We start from the raw sequence: 18,983 nt of genomic DNA, 5'->3' as shown, positions 1-18,983 counted from the left end.
GGAAAAGTAAATTCATCAATCAGTTTTCAGGACTGGGAAGATAGCTAGTCAGTAAAATGTTTGCCAAGCATGAGGACTTGAGTTTGGATCCCAGCACCCACATAAAAAGCTGGTGTGGCCATATTCATACCTATAACCCCAGCACTCTTGTGGGTGGAGACAGAGGCTTGCTAGGTCCACTTTCAGTGAGAGATGCTTTCTAAAGGGATTATGGTGGAACATGATAGAGCTGCATACCCAACATCCTCTGGCTTCCTCATACATACACAGATGTGTATCTGTGTACACACATGCATACAGTACCACACATAGTATATCATATACATGTCACATGCATGGTGGAGGTTAGGGAACAACTTGAAGAGTTGGTACTCCTCTTTTTACCATCTAAGTTCCAAGAATCAAACTCAAGTTGTCAAGCTTGTTGGCAAATGCCTTTACCTACTGAGCCATCTCACTGGCCCTGATTCTTCTTGTTAGCCTGTTTCTCCTTTTATCTGCATGGAATTCCATTGTGTCATTCTTAACTAGCTCTCTGTAGGTAGGCGTTATTTCCAAATGTTTCCTGTTTAAAAACTCCTTGCAGGGCAGTGGTGGTACATGCCTGTAATCCCAGCACTCAGGAGGCAGAGGCAGGCAGATCTCTGTGAGTTCGAGGCCAGCCTGGGCTACCAAGTGAGTTCCAGGAAAGGTGCAAAGCTACACAGGGCCAAAAAACAACAACAACAACAACAACAAAAAAAAAAAACCCTGCTTATTAACAATCTTACCCATAGATACTTATGCAGATGGCTCTGTACAATACACTTTTTAATATAGTGTTGTTGAGTCGAAAGATATATGGATTTATAATTTTAAGTACTGACAAACAATCCCCATTTAGGGGGTTCTATTTTATATTTCAGCAAGATACCTGAATGGCTTTACTGAATGGGTTCCTGCTATTAACTACTCTATTAAGAGCTGTGGTAGATTGTATATTACTTAAAATGAGAAAGACAAAAATCAGTGAGATGTATAGGAAACAATGATATTCACATACTTTAAATAACAAGGTTCTAAATTTTATGCTGTGTGTAACCTTCGTGTTTAATTCTTTTTTTTTTTTTTTAACAGCATAGTTGTTCCCCAAATCTGTGTGTACAGAATGTTTTTGTAGAAACACATGACAGGAATTTTCCATTGGTCGCCTTCTTCACCAACAGGTTTGCAGTTGTTTTGCTTATACAATTTAATGCTTCAGCTATGACTTTTAAAACAGTAAATATGAAAAAAGTATGAAAAGATGAAACATTAGCCCCAAATATCAAGGTATCCTAAAGTAGTCAGTTATCTGAAACTGTTAACTAGTCAGTAAAAGTGTAAACCATTGGAATTTCTATTCTTATTCTCATTTAGAATTAATTTCTTAAGGGGTTGAGGACATCAGATTACATAGTTCAGTTCAGAGGAACGTGAGGAAGAGTGCTGTATCATTTTTGTTTTGATCAAAAGAGTTCCTATTTTTATTGTGCATATTCATAATATAGTATTAAAACAAACTTCCTATGAACATTTTCTTTTACAACACTTAATAACATTGTATATGTTGGAGAAAGCCTTCAGTAATTTTGCAGAAGAGATTCATTTAGCTTTCAGTAGTTTTTGTGACAGTCTTGCCATTTACCCTTTGCTGACCTGGGACTCAGTACATAGCCCAGGTTGGCCATGAACTCCTTTTGTTGTTTCTGTTTTGTTTTGAGACAGTGATTCTTAATCTGCTGGAACTCAGATCCGCCTGCCTCTGCCTCTTGAGTGCTGGGATTGAAGGCCCCACCTAGACCCTTACTTTTCTTTTTTTTTTTTTTTTTCTTAAGATGATTTTTTTTTTTAATCTACTTCAAATGTACTCCCAGTTCCACAGAAAGATTTAATAATCTTTAGAATTGTTTAAAAGTATTAGTAAGAAAATGTAAGAGTAAGAGAGTTTTAGTTATGAAGAAACAGGGTGTGGACATGAGTTAGCGTTTTTAAAGTCAAGTCGCTTATAGACTGGGGATACAGCCTGGCATTGGAACACCCACTATGCACAAAGCTATGGCTCTGACCACTGACACAGGTAGAAAGAGTGGATGAGTGCTACAGAGGTAAGGTGTAGTCAGTGCTGTGAGACAGCATGTCAGGGATCACTGTGGAGATGTATGCATTATTTTAGGACAAGTGATTGACTTTGTTTTAGGACACTGGTCATCAAATACATATGACACCTACACTTGAATTTCTAGGAAAGGGCAAATGCCAACTCTCTTGAAAGGGTTGATGTCCATCACGTGATCACCATAGCCAGGTAGAAAGATCTGAGGAAACCAGTGGAACTGGCTGTGTACCTATACAGGAGACACTTCTTGGACAGCCTGTTGCCAGGTGATACAGACCCACAGGATTGTTTGCATATATCATGTTCACAGTTGTGTCCATTGAAGGAAGGTAGACAGGTACTGAAGGACCCCAGGATGTAGATCACTCCATTCAGACAGCAAAATTTATTTAGCAGCTTGCTGCAGGTTCTTCCTAGTTCTGAATGTAGTCGTCTCTGACTGCCAGGTCTTCCAGAGATGGAATAACAGCCCATAGCCCAACACAGCAATGGGTCCCGATTCAGAGGTGCTGGAAATGGCCACAGGCAAAACAATACTGAATGAGAAGTGCACTGTCTTCTAGTTCTTAAAAATGTAGGAGGAAAATAGAAGAAAAATATTGAGGAAAAAAATAGCACATGGCTTTAATTCACAAAATCATTGCCAAAACACCCAAAGGAAAACATTAATATCCTGAAGTAAAAATAGCAGTTGAAAAAGAAAGCTATCTCACATAAGAAATATGCCCATTTCCTGTATCTTTTTTTTTCTTTTTCTTTTTTTCTTTTTGGATTTTTTGAGACAGGGTTTCTCAGTGTAGTTTGGCGCCTGTCCTGGATCTCGCTCTGTAGACCAGGCTGGCCTCAAACTCACAAAGATCTACCTGGCTCTGCCTCCTGAGTGCTGGGATTAAAGGCTTGCACCACCACCGTCTGGCTTCCTGTATCTTTTTTAATGTCTGAATTATTCCATTTGCTTGTGTGTCACAGCCTTCGTGTTTGCAAAACACCATTTCTCATAGACAGACTTTCTTACATAGGATTTTGGGAGAGTTGAAATAAAAGTCAAATGATTACTCTTAATAAAGGTTATCTTAAATGATATAGAGAGAGAATCGATCAACTTTAGGATGGTTAATTTTGTTAATATGAAAATTGGCATATTCAAGGTTGATTCATGTGGAATTATTTAGGATGATTTGTGATTCTTTTTTATTTCTACTTTCTAGGTATGTGAAAGCAAGAACAGAACTAACATGGGATTATGGTTACGAAGCTGGGACCATGCCTGAAAAGGAAATCCTCTGCCAATGTGGGGTTAATAAGTGTCGGAAAAAAATAATATAACTGTATTTTGGATGTCTATTCAGGAAATGATCTGGTCAAGCTGAACTACATCAGTTGTCAATGAAATTGTGGTTAATCCTTCTGTTTCCCTTAGTCAGGGTATTCATGTTTTATGTCTGATTTTGTATAACTTAGGTCAGAAACAAATGAACACTCTCATATGCATCAAGTATCGCTTTTTATTATTGTTAATCAACTTTACATGAGTAGAATGTAAATAGTATATTTTATGTACATACCACTGTATAATTTGTATTTTATATATTAAGACAAAAATTATAATAGAATTTGTATGTTTCTAAATTGTTTTGTGATTATTATTTTAAATTTATTCTCCAAAGGACCAAATTTTACATGTTTAACCTACAAACTTGGTGTTAAATTCCTGGCAATTCATTGACCATTATGAACTACAAATGAGGGGCAAGAAAGTGTAGCTACTAACTTTATTAATTGAAAGTATTCTTCTTTGTTGGGAACTGAACCCATGGCCTCCTGCATGCTAGGCAATTACTCTACCACAAAGCTACATCTTCAGCCCTCTCAAGTTATTTATTACTTCATTATCCCATTAACCACTGCAGTAGGGGGCCATTCTGGACACACTTTTTGAAGATGAAACTTCATTTCCAGATTCTCTGTAGTGCCTTGGTGCACAAGACAAAAGCTCAGAAACCTGGAAGAACATTAATACTTTTTTTTTTTCTACACAGAGTAGAGCTACAAGTAAAGGGAATCTTGAAGCTAGTCAAAACTGTGTTATGTATAATGAGAGGAATCACACTGAATAGGGAAACAACAGTTTGAGCTGCAGGCAAGTGAGTCAAGATAGTCATAGTAATGATACAAGGGCTTTAGTAACTGTTAGTTACTGTGTGATTGATTAGACGGACACATTAAGAACTAACACTGAGTTTTCAATGATACATCAGTGTTGCATGAAGTAAAGAGACTTGATTGTTATGGGAACTTGTTTTGTCCAAAGGGGACTGTTGTGGAACAGCTTCTGTGTCCTCAAGGTCTCCCTTTGCAGTCCATTTGACTTCAGAAAAAGGTGTTTTATCAATGCCATCCTCTTGGAGAAAGTTCTCCAGAAAGCTTGATCTGCATTACCTGATGTTGGGCCACTGCCAACACTCTCCAATTGATAGCCTAGACTTCCACTTTTCTGTTTTTCCCCCAAAGTGGACGAAATAATAACTTAAAAAAAAAAAAAAAATGAGAAGTCAGTGTTTTGAGACTCCATGCTTGGAGTGTCTGTTTTAGACATTTTAGTGGTGTTTTGGCAGGGTATGGGAGTCTTACCCACTTGACATTTGTAGTATTACCTTTGTCCCGCTGCGCTGTCTCTAGGAAAGGTTTGTTTTCACCCCTTTGTGAGTTTTCAGGCTGAAAACTTTGTCCTTCCATGTAAGAAAATCTTAAACAGTTTAAAGATTTCTTCTCTTTGGAATTAGTTACCTAAATGTTAGAATTAAAAATTGGCTTTCTGATTTTTTAATGTAATATTTTTACTAATTCTTTGAGAATTTCATACAATGTACTTTGGTCATATTTGCCTATATCCATCCACTATCTTCCCACTTCCTCCCAACTTCATATTTTGTTTCTTGTATTTTTTTTTTAAATAACCCACCAACTCCAATTTACGCTGCCTATATGCTCCTGAGTATGTGGCCACCAGGTGCCACACCCTTAAAGAAAACTTACTCTCAGGGGCTAGAGAAATGGCTCAGCAGTTAAGAGCACTGACTGCTCTTCCAGAGGTCCTGAGTTCAGTTCCCACATAGCAGCTCACAACTCTCTGTAACTCCAGGATCCAATACCCTCACAAATACATACAGGCAAAATCCCAATCAATTAAATTTAAAAGAAAAGAAAACTTACTCTCCTTCCACCCAAAGTCATCAACTATGATAATATCTCCTAAGGGTTGGGACTCATGAGTTCCATCTCATGCTAGAAGGCTGACCAGTTTGATCTTTTGCAGGCAACCACAGCTGCTGTAAGTTCATGACTGTAGAGAACCTGTCATATCCAGAAGACCATTTCGGTTTAGTCCTTCCTGAATTCTAGCATTTGCAGTCATTCTGCCCCTTCTTCTATAACAATTCCTGAGCCAGCATTCTGACTTTTTAAAATTATAACTGTAACACGAATTTAAAAGGTCTTACAATAAAAAACCCAAGAGCCAGACACTGGGGTGAAAGCTGAAAGATCAGAGAAGCAGAACAGCCAGCCACTAGCTTACCTCTACAAAATCCTCAGCCTCAAGAGAGCAAGTTCCTGTTTCCTCACACCTTATATACCTTTTTCTGCCCTGCCATATTACTAACTGGGATTAAAGGCATGTGTGCTTCCCAAGCAAAGGCATGGGATCTCAAGTGCTGGGATTAAAGGTGTGAGCCACCACTGCCTGGCTCTGTTCCTAGTGTGGCCTTGAACTCAGGTATCCAGATGGATCTCTGCCTCCTGAGTCACAGGATTAAGGGTGTGTGCCACCACTGCCTGACCTCTATGTTAATTTAGTGGATGGCTCTGTCCTCTGATCCTTAGGTAAGCTTTATTGGGGCACACAATATATCACCACATATAACTGTTTTTTGAGATTATGATAAAATTACATCATTTTCTCCTTCCCTTTTCTCTCTCTAGTACCTCTATGTAACTCGCCCCCCTTGTTCTCTGTCAAATTCATGTTTTTTTCTTTAATTATGTATGTGTGTATTTATTTAGGAATATATATGAATATGTACATACTCCTAATAAATACATACATCCTGCTCAGTCTGTAGAATGTTACTTCTTGTTGTTTTGTTTGTTTGTTTGTTTGTTTTGTTTTTTTCAAGACAGGGTTTCTCTGTGTAGCTTTGTGCCTTTCCTGGAACTCGCTTTGGAGACCAGGCTGGCCTCAAACTCACAGAGATCCGCCTGGCTCTGCCTCCTGAGTGCTGGGATTACAGGCGTATGCCACCACAGCCCGGCAGAATGTTACTTGTATGTACATGTTTTCAAGGTTGGTATTGGATAACCAGTTGATGCAGTTTTCCCTGGGGAAGACTATTTCTTCTGTTTCAGCATTCCTCAGTAACCTGTAGTTCTTTGTCTAGGGTTGAGGCCTTCTGAGCTTTTCCCTTTCCATGTTAGCATGTCCTTTGGTGTTGTCCTTGTGCAGTCAATGTTTAGACAGTCATGTGGTGAGACTGCATGGCTGTAACTTCTCCATCATTTCTAGGAAATACAGTCTCACAGCAGACTTCCTGTTCCTCTGGCTCCTAATCTTTCTGCCTCATCTTCCACAATGATGCTTAGGTGTAGGGATTGTGTTGGTGTGTTTGTTGGGACTGGGCTCTACAACTGCATTGTGATCAGCTATAATGCTCGCCATCTGTTTTTGCAAAGAGAAGATTCTTGCATGAAGGGTAGAGCTATATTTATGTGTATAAGGACAAATGTTTAGAATGTATTAGGGATTGTGCTGGTTTAGTACAGTAGCAGCTGTAGGTTCTTCAAGATCCATGATTTCACTAGCCTTGGGAAACTGGCTAAGTTTCCAATACCAGGCATGATTTTCTTCTTGTTGAGCAGGTCTTAAGACCAATTACAGAGCTGTTAGTTACTGTGTATATCGGTTAGACAGACATATTAGGAACTAACACTGAGTTTACAATGATACATTGGTGTTGCATTAAGGCAGGAAAGAAAAGCAGTCCCTATTGGAGTCATTTTACCAAGAGTGAGTCCAAATTTAAATTTTCTACTTCATGTTCCCTGTGTTGCCCATCTTCTGTCTGTTGCATGAGTCTGAATTTGTGCCCGCCTGAAGAATGCAGTCTTGTGAATCTATCCCCGTGTGTAACTGTCCTACGTATATGTGTGTCTGTTGTGTGGATGTCCCTCAAAAAGGCTTTGTTCTGTAGTTATTGAGCAGCATAGAAAGGATCATGTGGAGAAAGGAATTCAATACTTTTCAGGAATCTTGAAAAAGTTATTGGCTTCAACTGAACCCAATTGACCCATAGTACAAGCAGTACTATAAATATTATCAACTAATCCAAAATCAACCTTTAAGATAGCTGGTTGCTTCCCTCTTTCAGAAGCTTGCATAGAACCTTCTGGTACCATGAAAGTTAGTCTTTAGGGAGGAGGTTCTCAAGTCAGATCTAAGTTGGGTCCTCTAGGCCCTATGTCTGAAGTAGATAGTGTCTTCAGCAATAGGGACTTAATGTCTCACCTCTCTGAGCAACCAAGGGTAGTAGCAATAGCCAGTGTCTTTTGGGAGTCTCTTGAACAACTCTGGCCAACAAATTAAAAGAGGGCTTCCTATGCCTGGTGTTGGGGGCCTTGCTAGATAGACTATGGCACTTGGGGGGAGCACTGCCAGCCAAAATGGGAAATTTCATTTAAACTTACATGTGAATACAGACTGATGTGTATTATAGGTGTTTTAGCTAGATACTTGATGATTCTTAGCACTTTTTCAGATATCCTTACTATTATTTTAATATCTTCCTCTCCTTCCTGTATTTTGCCCCCTACCCTCCCCCCACACTTTCTAATTTCTTAACTTTTTATTTTTAGCTTTGCCTTCCTCCTCTGCTTTATGGGAACCTGGTCTCCAAACTTCCTATTGAAATGTATTTTTCTAGTCTGTTAATTTTTATTTCTTTTCATTCATGTGAATATGGACATTGTGTGTTCCACTTTATCAAGCTCCATCTGTCCCCTTGAGACAGTGCACTGAACCTGGCTTGCCATTCTTGACTGGGTGACCAGCAAGCCCAGCATTCTCCTGTCTTTGTCCCCTAAAGCCTTGAAACTACCGGTGCACATTCACTCTGACTTTCATGGAGTGGTAGGAGTGGAGACCTCAGCTCCTTGTGTTTCTACAGCTGGCACTCTAACCACTGGTCCAACTTTCCAGCGCCTGCAAGTCTTCTTCCTAAGAGCTTTCTTTTCTTCTTTGAGAATTCTTTGTTTGTTTGAGACAGGGTCTTACTATGTAGCCCTGGCTGCCTCAGATTCATAGAGATTGGCCAGCCTCTGTCTCCTGGGTACTGGGGTTAAATGTGTGCCAACATGCCAAGGGAGAATCCTTTAGAGAATCCTGTTCTGGTCCATAGCTATAATAGTTATATGTCTTTTAAGATATTATGTGTAAGCCAAAGAGATGGCTCAGCAGGTAAAGGCACATGCTGCCAAGCCCAACAGCCTGACTTCAGTCCCTAGGACTCACACGGTAAGAGGGAATTACTATAACCTGAAGTGACTCTGACTGCCGTGTGTGTCATGGCACACAGGTGCACACATTGAAATGCACACTAATAAAAGTTGAATACAGGGCTGGAGAGATGGCTCAGTGGTTAAGAGCACCAACTGCTCTTCCAGAGGTCCTGAGTTCAACTCCCAGCAACTACATGGTGGCTCACAACCACTTGTAATGAGAGCTGGTGCCCTCTTCTGGCCTGTAGGAACACATGCAGGCAGAATACTGTGTACATAATAATTTTTTTAAGTTGAATACACTATTTAAATTGTGTATGTGTGTGTACCTGCACATACAAGCATTCATGTGGCTATTTTCCTTCAAGGCCTCTCTCTGTTCTCCCCCCACCCTAATCTTGCTATAGTCTTTCTCTTTAAAGTTAGAGGCTTTCCTCAGAATTATAGATCTTGCTCATCTATTCTTTTTAGGTTTTTTTGTGACAGGGTTTCTCTGTGTAGCCCTAGCTGTCCCAGAACTTGCTCTGTAGACCAGGCTGACCTCAAACCGTGAGAGATCCACCTGCCTTTGTCTCCCAAGTGCTGGGATTAGAAGCATGTGCCACCACCACCCAGCTTGCTCATCTATACTTACTGAAGAGTGTGAGAAAGAGTTTTTCCAGCACCTACCCAAGGCACTTTCCATCCTGGGCTAGGACCTTTCATTTTGCCCAGGCTGTCCAAGTTGCCTTGTTTAGTTGCCCTCTCTCCTCTGCCAGGCCAGGTCTGCACTTGGTCCTCTCAAGAGTGCAAGCCTCCCTGAAGTTTGTCCCTAATTCCCCGCAAAGCACTGAACTTTTAACACCATATTTCCTGTATGTTGGTGCCTACATGGATATTTCGATTTGTTACATTGACTGAAAAATCTGGATCTGTATGGTGTTTTGTGCCCCACTGGTGCTAAGTAAAGATGCCTTACTGGCAACTGGGTCTAGGACCATTAGTTTTGTGTCGTTTAAAGACACTACTGCATCGGGCAAAGGGTGTGGTAGAACTTTCAGAAATGCAGATCAGTTGTTTCTCAAGCTAAAGCAGAGGAAGTGTGTGGGGGGGCTCCTGGATGGCTATTCGGGTTGTCGACTTGACACACCAGCGAAGGGGGGTCTTCAGGGAATTGCCTCCCTCAGATTGGCCTGTGGGGCATTTTCCTGACCGCTAGTTGATGGAGGAGGGCACAGGCCACTGTATCAGTACCACCACTGGGCAGGTGACTGGGCTGTACTACAAAGCAGTTAGAGAGCTAGCCTAGAGAGGCAAGCCAGAAAACATTGCTGCTCCTGCTTTCTTCCCTGTCCTTCCTGGTTATCTTCCCTGTTCGTCAAATACACCCTTTCCTCCCCTAAGTTGCCTTGGGTGTTCACAGCATCGACAGAAAAACCAAACAAGAACACTATTTAAAACAATACTCAGAGTTGAAAATCTGCAAGCAAACTGCCCAAATTTGCATTTCCTCCCAGCTTGCTCCTTGCTTTCACCACCCAGATTTAGAGAAACGAAACTGGAAACTAGAAACTACCAGTGGTGCTTCCTGGAGTTCAGCTGCACAGCCATGGCCGAAAAGACACCACCAGCTGGTGACCCAGCCCCCGCTGGTGAGTACCAGGTGGTGGCCAGCAGGAAGGGGCCACACTCCACTTCCCCTTTCCCCAGCTCTGGAAGCCTTGATTACTAGGGAGACTGCAGGCTGCTGCTGAGTGCCGAGGGCAGACAGAGCTAGGCTTAGAGCAGCTGGATGGCAGCTGGGAAAACTGTAGGCACAGGTTGGGGGTAGAGGGTGGGAGGGGGGTTGGGGTGTGGGGGGAGATTTGGGGTGGTCCTCGGGAAGCTGAGACCTCTAGGTTGCCTGGTTTCATCCTCTTGGGTCCTTGCTTCACAGATTTGGGAGCTCTGCCCTTTAAAGTTAATACTCAAGACATGCTGTTGAAAAAGGAGGATAAACTTTATTAAGATGCTGCCAACCTGGAAAGGGGAACGGGTCTGGGGCAATTGAGAATGTTGAGGAACAGGTTGTGGAGGTTGCAAGTAGCCATACGTTTCAGAGAAGCTTGAGTTGTTCAGGCTGATGTTTCAGGGCCACCCATGGCGACAATCTCGTGTGATGGTATTGTCTTATCTTGAGGGCATGGTGTTCCAGGCGTTTGTCAGTTTTGTGATCCAAAGATTCCCGGAATCGTCTTAGAAAAACATGAACTCAGGAATGTAAAGGCAGTTCTCTTCTGGGACAGGAAGTAATTCTCAGAGGACAGCAGGGACAGTACGAAAGCTGGTGGTGACAGGCTGTTACAGCCCCCTTGTCTCTCCGATGGGAATCCGACCCAAATGTTAAAGCAGGAAAAAATAAATAATAGGGAGGCGCTGATGCCAAGCCTTTTCAACCCTTTAATCACTCACCAGTGATCACAGTGATCGCTGGCCCAAGTGAAGTCAATGTTTTCAGCAAAAGCAGCCTTCCACCCCCCTGAAACTTAACCCAGGCAACCATTATCCTAACTCACTTGATAGATGTCTATAGCTAAGCTTATACTTATTAATTAATTAATTAATTCCAGCTTGTGACCACCCCCAACTAGCATTTTTTAAAGATTTATCTTATTGTATAAATGCCTTGCCTGAATATATGTCTGTGTACCACATGTGTATTTGCTGCCTGTGTTATTTAGAAGGCATAGGGCTCCTCCTGGAATTGGAGTATGAAATGGTCATGAGTCACCATGTAGGTGCCGGGAACCAAACCTGGATCCTCTGCAAGAGCAACAAGACTCTTGTTTACTGAGCTATAGCATGAATCTTTAAACGTCTTATTAATAAAAACAAACCCAGAGCCAGGTTTGTTTAGGGTGAATGCTGGAAGATCAGAGAAGCAGAACAAGCCACAGCTAACCTCACCTTGCCAATTCCTCAGCTGATCCTGTTTCCTCAGACTGGAATCCTCTGAGTCCTCATCCAGAATGAATCTCAGCTGAACTGTTGTTCAAAAGCCTAAAAGCTTAACCAGTTTAACTAGTTCCTGGTTTTCATGCCTTATATACCTTTCTGCTTTCTGTCATTATTTCCTGGGATTAAAGGCGTGAGTCTCCATGCCTGGCTATTTCCAGTGTGGCTTTGAACTCACAGAGATCCATGCCTCCAGAAGGCTAGGATTAAAGGTGTGAGTGCCACCATTTTCTAGCCTCTGTATCTAGTGGCTGATCTGTTCTCTGACCCCAGATAAGTTTATTAGGGTGCACAATATTTTGGGGAACACAATACCACCACACTGAGCCATCGCTCTAGTCCCTGTTATGTATGTCTGTACATATGTATGTATTTATGTGCAAACATGTGTGTGTGTGTGTTAATATGCCATGTGTGTGGAGACCTTGGAGCTGGAGTTACAAGTATTTGTAAACCACCCCGACATGAGTGCTGGGAACTGAACTTGGGTTCCCCAGAAGAATAGCAAACACTTTCCCTCTCTCTAGCCCTTGATCCTACTTTCTCAAATCAAGAGTCAATCATGGCCGGGCAGTGGTGGCGCTTTAATCCCAGCACTCGGGAGGCAGAGGCAGGCAGATCTCTGTGAGTTTGAGGCCAGCCTGGTCTATGGAGCAAGAGCCAGGAAAGGTGCAAAGCTACACAGAGTAACCCTGTCTTGAAAAACAAAAACAAAAACAAACAAATAAAAAAGAAGAGTCAGTCATAGGTAGAAAACTTGAAAAGTTGTTCCAAGCAGAGAAGATGGCACAAATAAGGTACCAATCTCCAAAATACATGGCAACCACTAGCCAGGTGATCAACTATTTCATTTAGCTAATCCATGTATGGACTGTATGGCTCCAACCTTCCTTTGCTCTTTTCTCTATCTGGACTATTTTACTATCTCCAATTTGTGCTGAACATATACTTGTGTATGTGGCTACCCACTGGTGCATGGTGGACCTACCAGGAGCCACACCCAAAAGAAAACTGACGCTCCCTCCCCCCACAAACCATCAACTGACAATAGCTTCTCACTTAGGGGTGAATGCTCATGGTTATCCCCCCACCCCCTCCACCATGCCAGCTAGAATTTGACTGCTTTAATCTTGTGCAGCCAGCAGCAGCTGTACCCACAGCTGCAAACACAGCTGCTCTGAATGTATGATTACAGCACTTTCTGTCCTGTCTAGAAGACATTGTTTCTACGGCTCTTAGAATCTTTCCATCCCCTCTTCCAGTGTTCCCCGAGCCTTGGGGGAGCTGGGGTTACTGTGGTTGTCTCATTTATGACTGAGTATCCCACAGACATATATTCTCTACACTTGGAGGAGCTGTGAACTTTCTAAGACTCTATGGCTGAAGGCACCACACTATTTAGTCACAGGACACAGAAATTAAGCAATTGCCAAGAAGTTCTTACTTGTTGGCTAGCGTTCATAGTTCTGGAAGTTGTCATGGAGCTTGTCTGAGAATAAAAGACATCAACAGTGTCACCCAGCTGTGAACACTGTGAGCTCCAGTAACAACCAGCATGGCAAGATGTGTTCATGGGTGCAATAGTAGTGCAAATGTTATAGGGTAACCAACTGATCTCTTCTTGGATTTAAGGCCTGCAGGAGGAAGCACATACCTGGTACTCTATGTTTGACCAAAAACCCATAGTAAGGGAGCTGACAGGCCCCAGGGGTGAGCCCCCGACTACTATTTTTGCTAAATAGATATGGTATCAAACTTCACTCTCAATTCCCATCTCTGCCCATAGGTAAGTGCAGCTCTCAGACATCACTGGAGAGTTTCTCTGTGCATTTTATGCATTTCAGTAAGGCCCCTGGAGCTTTGCAGTGCCCCGGTAGCCCACCTTTGGCTTGCTCTGTTGCTGTTGACAACACTGGTCTAGAACACCGATCAGAGGCTGTACCACACAAGCAGTGCTTTTCCCCACTCACATTGCTGATTTTGTTGTTGTTCCAGGAGTTAAGACTCGACCATAAAAACAGACGTCTTTAGGACTGGAGGAACTAGCAAAGCCATGATATATGCTTTTCTGTTTTTAATCTGGATGTTATTTATAGGGGTCTATGAAGTTACAGAAAAGATGGAAAAAAGGACATGTGCCCTCTGCCCCAAAGGCCACGACTTGAGTGTGATATACTTTGCACCATCGGAGAATATAGCTGCTCATGAAAATTGTTTGGTAAGTTACTTGAAAATATCTTTAAAACTACATGCTCAGTGGTTAAGAGCATTGGTTGCTCTTCCAGAGGACCCAGGTTCCATTCCCAGGACCCATAGGGTGGCTCATAACCACTGTAAACCCAGTCCCAGGGTATGTGATGCCCCCATCTGGCCTCTGAGGGCATCAGGCACACATGATAATAGATCTACATGCAGCCAAATGCCCATACATACAAAACAAAGATTAAAAAGCAAAACACGACACTTCCACCAGTAAGCTCACCTCCAAGGCACTCTATCCACTGAGTCATCTCCCAAACCTCCATGTTATGATTTCTTAAATTACCTTTTTCCTGTTTTATTGAGTTTTTCTGGAGAATTCTATTGTAGTGATGATTAGGAGCAGTTCAAGGAGGGAGCCTTGTCTTGGTTCTATCAGGAGTATAGTTTTTAGAGTCTTATCGAAATTTGCATATACTTTAGATTTTTAATATTTTTAATATTTCTGCAAAGATGTTATCTTTTACTTATTTTTGTTAAAATTAGCATATTAAAAGTTAAAAATGTTTTTTCTCCATTTATTGAAATGATCTTCTAAGTTTATTTTTTAATCTTCTGGTCACAGCCTCAGACTCGCAGAGATCCACCTGCCTCTGCCTCCCTAGTGCTGAGACTAAAGGTATGTGCCACCACACCCAGCTGTCAGATCTGTTTTAAATTATGTATCATCTGTCCTGTAAGCTTACTATTTCTACAAGCAAGGGCATTCTCTCGCCTAAGTACAATTTAGCCATCCAAATCAGCCATTAGCATTGGGTCTATAGTACCATCTAATCCCCAGACTTGAGTTTCTACCTGTGACCCTAACAACATGACAAAGGGTTGAAACATATAGATTACATGAAACTTTCACCCCTCAAAGCCTTTTCCTTCTAACCTCTTGTGTACTCATATTTTTTCTTGTTGTTAAACCATTTCTGACAGACTGTTAATTTGCCAGTATTTCAGTAAACTTTATTGGCATGCTTTTTAGAAACAAAGTGCAGCTGACTGAAATGTGCAGTTGAGTTTTGAGACATGTGATCACTGCCTAGTCTGAGAACTCCCAGAATCCCAGAACATTTCCTCATGCCTCTTTGCAGTCAGCCCCACCTACTCCAAGTCCTTCTAGATTGATCTTTTCTCAGAGGCCACGTTACAGGACTGCAACAGCACAGACTCTATAGTGTGTGGATTCCTTTGCTCAGCAGTGTTCCATGTATTTTTTTTTTTTTAACATTCTGAAGTATCTATTTGAATTTTGTACCCCTTCCTGTTTTTTGGTGGGGCTGAGGATCAAATGCACAGTCTGGAAATAATAAGCAAATGTTTTATCATTGAGCCATAACCTCGACCCTTGTCCATTAAAAAAGAAAGGTGTGTGTGTGTGTGTGTGTGTGTGTGTGTGTGTGTGTGTGTGTGCGCGTGCCACTGCTTGCATGTGGGGGTCAGAAGATGGCCTTCTCAGGCGCTCGCACTCACTTTCAGGTGACCTCACTCCTCCAGCGGCAGATGCAGGCTTTGGCTGGTCGTCTCCCCTCTGCCTCTGGAGGATACCAGAACTGCAGGAGTGTGACTTGAGCCCTAACATCTGCCTTGTTACACTGGTTCCAGGAACTGAGCTCAGGTTGTCAGGCTTGCTCAGCAAATGCTTTTACTCACCTGAGCCTCTTCTCTGATACCCTTGTCCATTTTGAATTGAATTGTCTTATTGAGCTATAAGGTTTTCCTATATTCTAGATACGAGCCTTTGATCAGATCTATATATTGTATTTTTCTATTCTCTTGCTTGTCTTTTTAAAATTCCAGCTGTTCATGTTTTTATGCATATACCACAGCCGGCAGGTGGAGGTCAGAGGACAACTCACAGGATTCAGTTTTCTCCCCCATGATGTGAATCCCAGGGCTAGCCTCAGCTCATCAGGCTTGGCAGCAAATGTCTTTAGTTGACAAGTCACCTCATTGGCCCACCTTTTTATTCCAGTCTCTTTCAGAGAGCAGCTTTTAATGATAGAGTACAACATATTAATGTGCTAAGCTTGCAACTGGAGCAGAGCAGCAGATACATAGAGACCCTACGTTGGAACAAGGTGGAAAGAGAACCAACTTCTAAAGTTGTTCTCTGACCTCCACTTGCAAGTGTTAACATTTTCATTGTGATTTCTGATTCTTACTAAAAAAAAAAAAAAAAAAAAAAAAAAAAGCTTTACCTATGTGTCTCAGAATCCTTCTCGCGTTTATGCTCTTTACCATCTGAGTTTATGTATTATATTAATCTTCAGCTGGAAGCAGGCAGATTGTTTAGGTCTTATGGGACTCAGAAATGCCAGCTACCTAGCGCTTGAGAGTTGGTAAAGTTCTTTCAGCATAAGCATGAGGACCTGACTTCAATCCTTAGGAACCATGCAAAATGCTGAACATAGTGTCTGTGCTTGCCATCCCCTGCTAGGGAGGGACAGACAGGAGGGTTGTAGGAGCTGGTCAGCCAGATGAGCTGAATTTGTGAGCTCTCCAGGTTCAGAGAGAGACTGTCTCAAAAAATAAGGCAGAAAAGGGCTGGAGAGATGGCTCAGTGCTTAAGCTGCTCTTGCAGAAGATCCAGGTTCAGTTCTCAGCATCCAGATGTTAGTTTACAACCAAGTGTAACTCCAGTTCCAGGGATCCAATGCCTTCTTCAGACCTCTGCAGGAACATATGATACACATACATACACACACACACACACACACACACACACACACACACACACACATATATATGCAGGATAAATACTTGTAATCATTGGGGGAAAAGTAGAGTACTAGAGGAAGACCGCCAAAGTAAACCTCTGGCTTCTACATGTACAGAAGGTTATGTGTGCATGCATCCCCCTCCTAACTCCCGCCCCTGATTTAATACAATTTTAAAAAGATTTTTTTTTTTTGTGTGTGTGTGTGTGTGTGTGTGTGTGTGTGTGTGTGTGTGTGTGTGTATGACCTTCTGGGGCTGGAGTTAGTCAGTTGTGAGCTGCTCAGAGTGGGTGCTGGGAGCTGAATGTAGGTCCAATGAACACTAGAGAAGTGTACATTCTTAACCACTGAGCCATCTCTCCATTCCCTAAAACTGAAGAGGAAAGAAACTTGTGCTAGCTAAAACATACAAAGGGGTTTGTGGCTAGCTGTGGTAGCCCATTTCCAGTGCTCAAGAGGCCAAGGTCCCTGCAAATTTGGGGTGTATAGCAAGATCATGTCTTTTAAAAACATCATAAAAGCCAGGCGTAGTAGTGTATGCCTTTAATCCCAGCACTTGGATGACAGAGACAGGTGGACCTCTGTGAGTGAGTTCCAGGCCAGCCAGGCTACAGCGAGACCCTGTCTCAACAACAACTAAAGAGAAGGGTTGTAGAGGCAGGCATGGCTCTTGAAGTTTAAGAAGTGAGCCCTGGAAATCCATCAGGCATGGCCTCTTGTCCTTGCTTTTCCTACTCTGACTGCATGGCCTCAGCCTCCACTGAGCCTGTTGCATCTTCCTAAGCTAGGGAAAGAGTGGAGGAGGAGCCACTGTCTGCCTGGGATCAGTCAGTGGAGATCAGTTACAAAGCACAAACCCTGTCTGCAGACTGAGATTACTCACAGAAGTCAGATGGCTCCTGTCTGTTCATGTACCTGCAAAGTGGCCAATACCCGGAACAATCGTTCACTCTGCACTCCTTTTCAGTACCCTCTCTGACTTGTATTGGTCAGGACTACTTCATACCAACTCTGGGTTTTTTCCCCCAACCTGCAGCTGTATTCATCAGCACTGGTGGAATGTGAAGCTCATGATAATCTTAATAAATCTAGAAATTTTGCTGTGAAGTCGGTAAAGAAAGAGATCTGGAGAGGAAGAAGATTGGTAAGTTGACATGTTTTTATTTCTCATACAGGATGAATCTTGGGGGCTACAGTCAAAGCAAAGTCTGGTAGGGGGCGCTAGAGAGATGGTTCAGCAGTAAAGAATGCTTGCTGCTCTTCCAGAGGACCTGGGTTTGGTTCGCAGCAACCAAATGGTAACTCACAGCTGCTTGTAACTCCAGCTCCAGGGCATCTGGAACCTTCTCTGGTGGCTTCCACAGACACCTGCACTAGCATATTCACTTACTCAGACACACATACAAAGAGGTAAAAATAAAACTGTTCATTAAAAAAAAAGCCTGTTGGTAAAGTGGGGCTAGAGTAACCACCCCTGGAGAGCTGAAAGCAGGTCTGTGAGAAACCAAGACTCAGCGAAGCACTGTCTAGTTACAGTGGAGCATCACACACCCAAGTAGGCTTCCGATGTTTCTGTCCGGGAGAAAGCCCTCCAGTCAGACAGGCTTTGACAAGGCCCTTGACGTCATTTCACCAGAGCAAATGCCAATTTCAACAGCTCAACAGCGCCATCTAGGTTCTTCCTTCTGCTCTCCTGCCCCCAAAGCAGCTGGCTGGTCCTCTGGCTGTGCCGGGGGGGGGGGGGGGGGGGGGGGGGGGGGGGGCACCCCCGCCCCAAAGCAGCTAGCTGGTCCTCTGGCTGCCCCCCAAAGCAGCTAGCTGGTCCTCTGGCTGCCCCCCCCAAGCAGCTGGCTGGTCCTCTGGCTGCCCCCCAAAGCAGCTAGCTGGTCCTCTGGCTGCCATAAAGCTGTAGGCAGCAGAGCTCAGGGCTTTATCCTTCAGGAGTAAGATGCCTTCTGACTGTCTACTGTGGCTGCATATCTCATCACTGATCCGCATCTGCCTTGGAGCTGTGGTCATGAGGGGCCTATCCCTGGGAGGGTATCCTCCTGGGGTCACTGGGGCTCCAGGCTTCCTTTGTAAGAGGCCATTTGCAGATTAGTAAACAGGATAGCAAGTCTGAGTGTCTCAGGGACAACCACAACCACAGTAAAGTGTGAATGACTGGGGACACACAGGTAGGTGCTCTTTGTGAAGTGTCAGGGTCTGAACCAGCAGGTTCTATATAAACCCTCCTTCTAATTACAAAGTGGCAGGATGAACTCAACTGAAACATTATTCTTACCATTATTTGCTGATTGGATTTGAGGGAGTTGATGGGTAGAATTAAAGAAAGCTATCATTAGACTCCAGAGCAG

General features: G+C 42.9%; 1 protein-coding gene across 4 annotated transcripts in view; it reads left to right on the top strand.

Moving 5' to 3' along the window:
- The window catches only part of Setdb2 (SET domain bifurcated histone lysine methyltransferase 2), a 67,742-nt gene that overhangs the window by 33,913 nt on the left and 14,846 nt on the right, over positions 1–18,983 (top strand). For 2 of the 4 annotated variants that reach the window (XM_036199784.1, XM_036199783.1), the window contains exons 13-14: positions 1,117–1,205; positions 3,346–3,761. In XM_036199784.1, coding sequence (XP_036055677.1) covers positions 1,117–1,205; positions 3,346–3,463 — 207 coding nt within the window. In that variant the 3' untranslated portion in view covers positions 3,464–3,761. Of the gene's footprint in view, positions 1–1,116; positions 1,206–3,345; positions 3,762–3,884; positions 3,895–5,453; positions 5,710–13,755; positions 13,878–17,662; positions 17,771–18,983 lie in introns of those variants that run through there. The other 2 variants (XM_036199786.1, XM_036199785.1) reach the window with 2 other exon arrangements.

The sequence above is a fragment of the Onychomys torridus genome, chromosome 9, assembly GCF_903995425.1.
Source record: "Onychomys torridus chromosome 9, mOncTor1.1, whole genome shotgun sequence".
Classification (NCBI taxonomy): Eukaryota; Metazoa; Chordata; class Mammalia; order Rodentia; family Cricetidae; genus Onychomys; species Onychomys torridus.
This window is presented reverse-complemented; position numbering and strand designations above follow the sequence as displayed.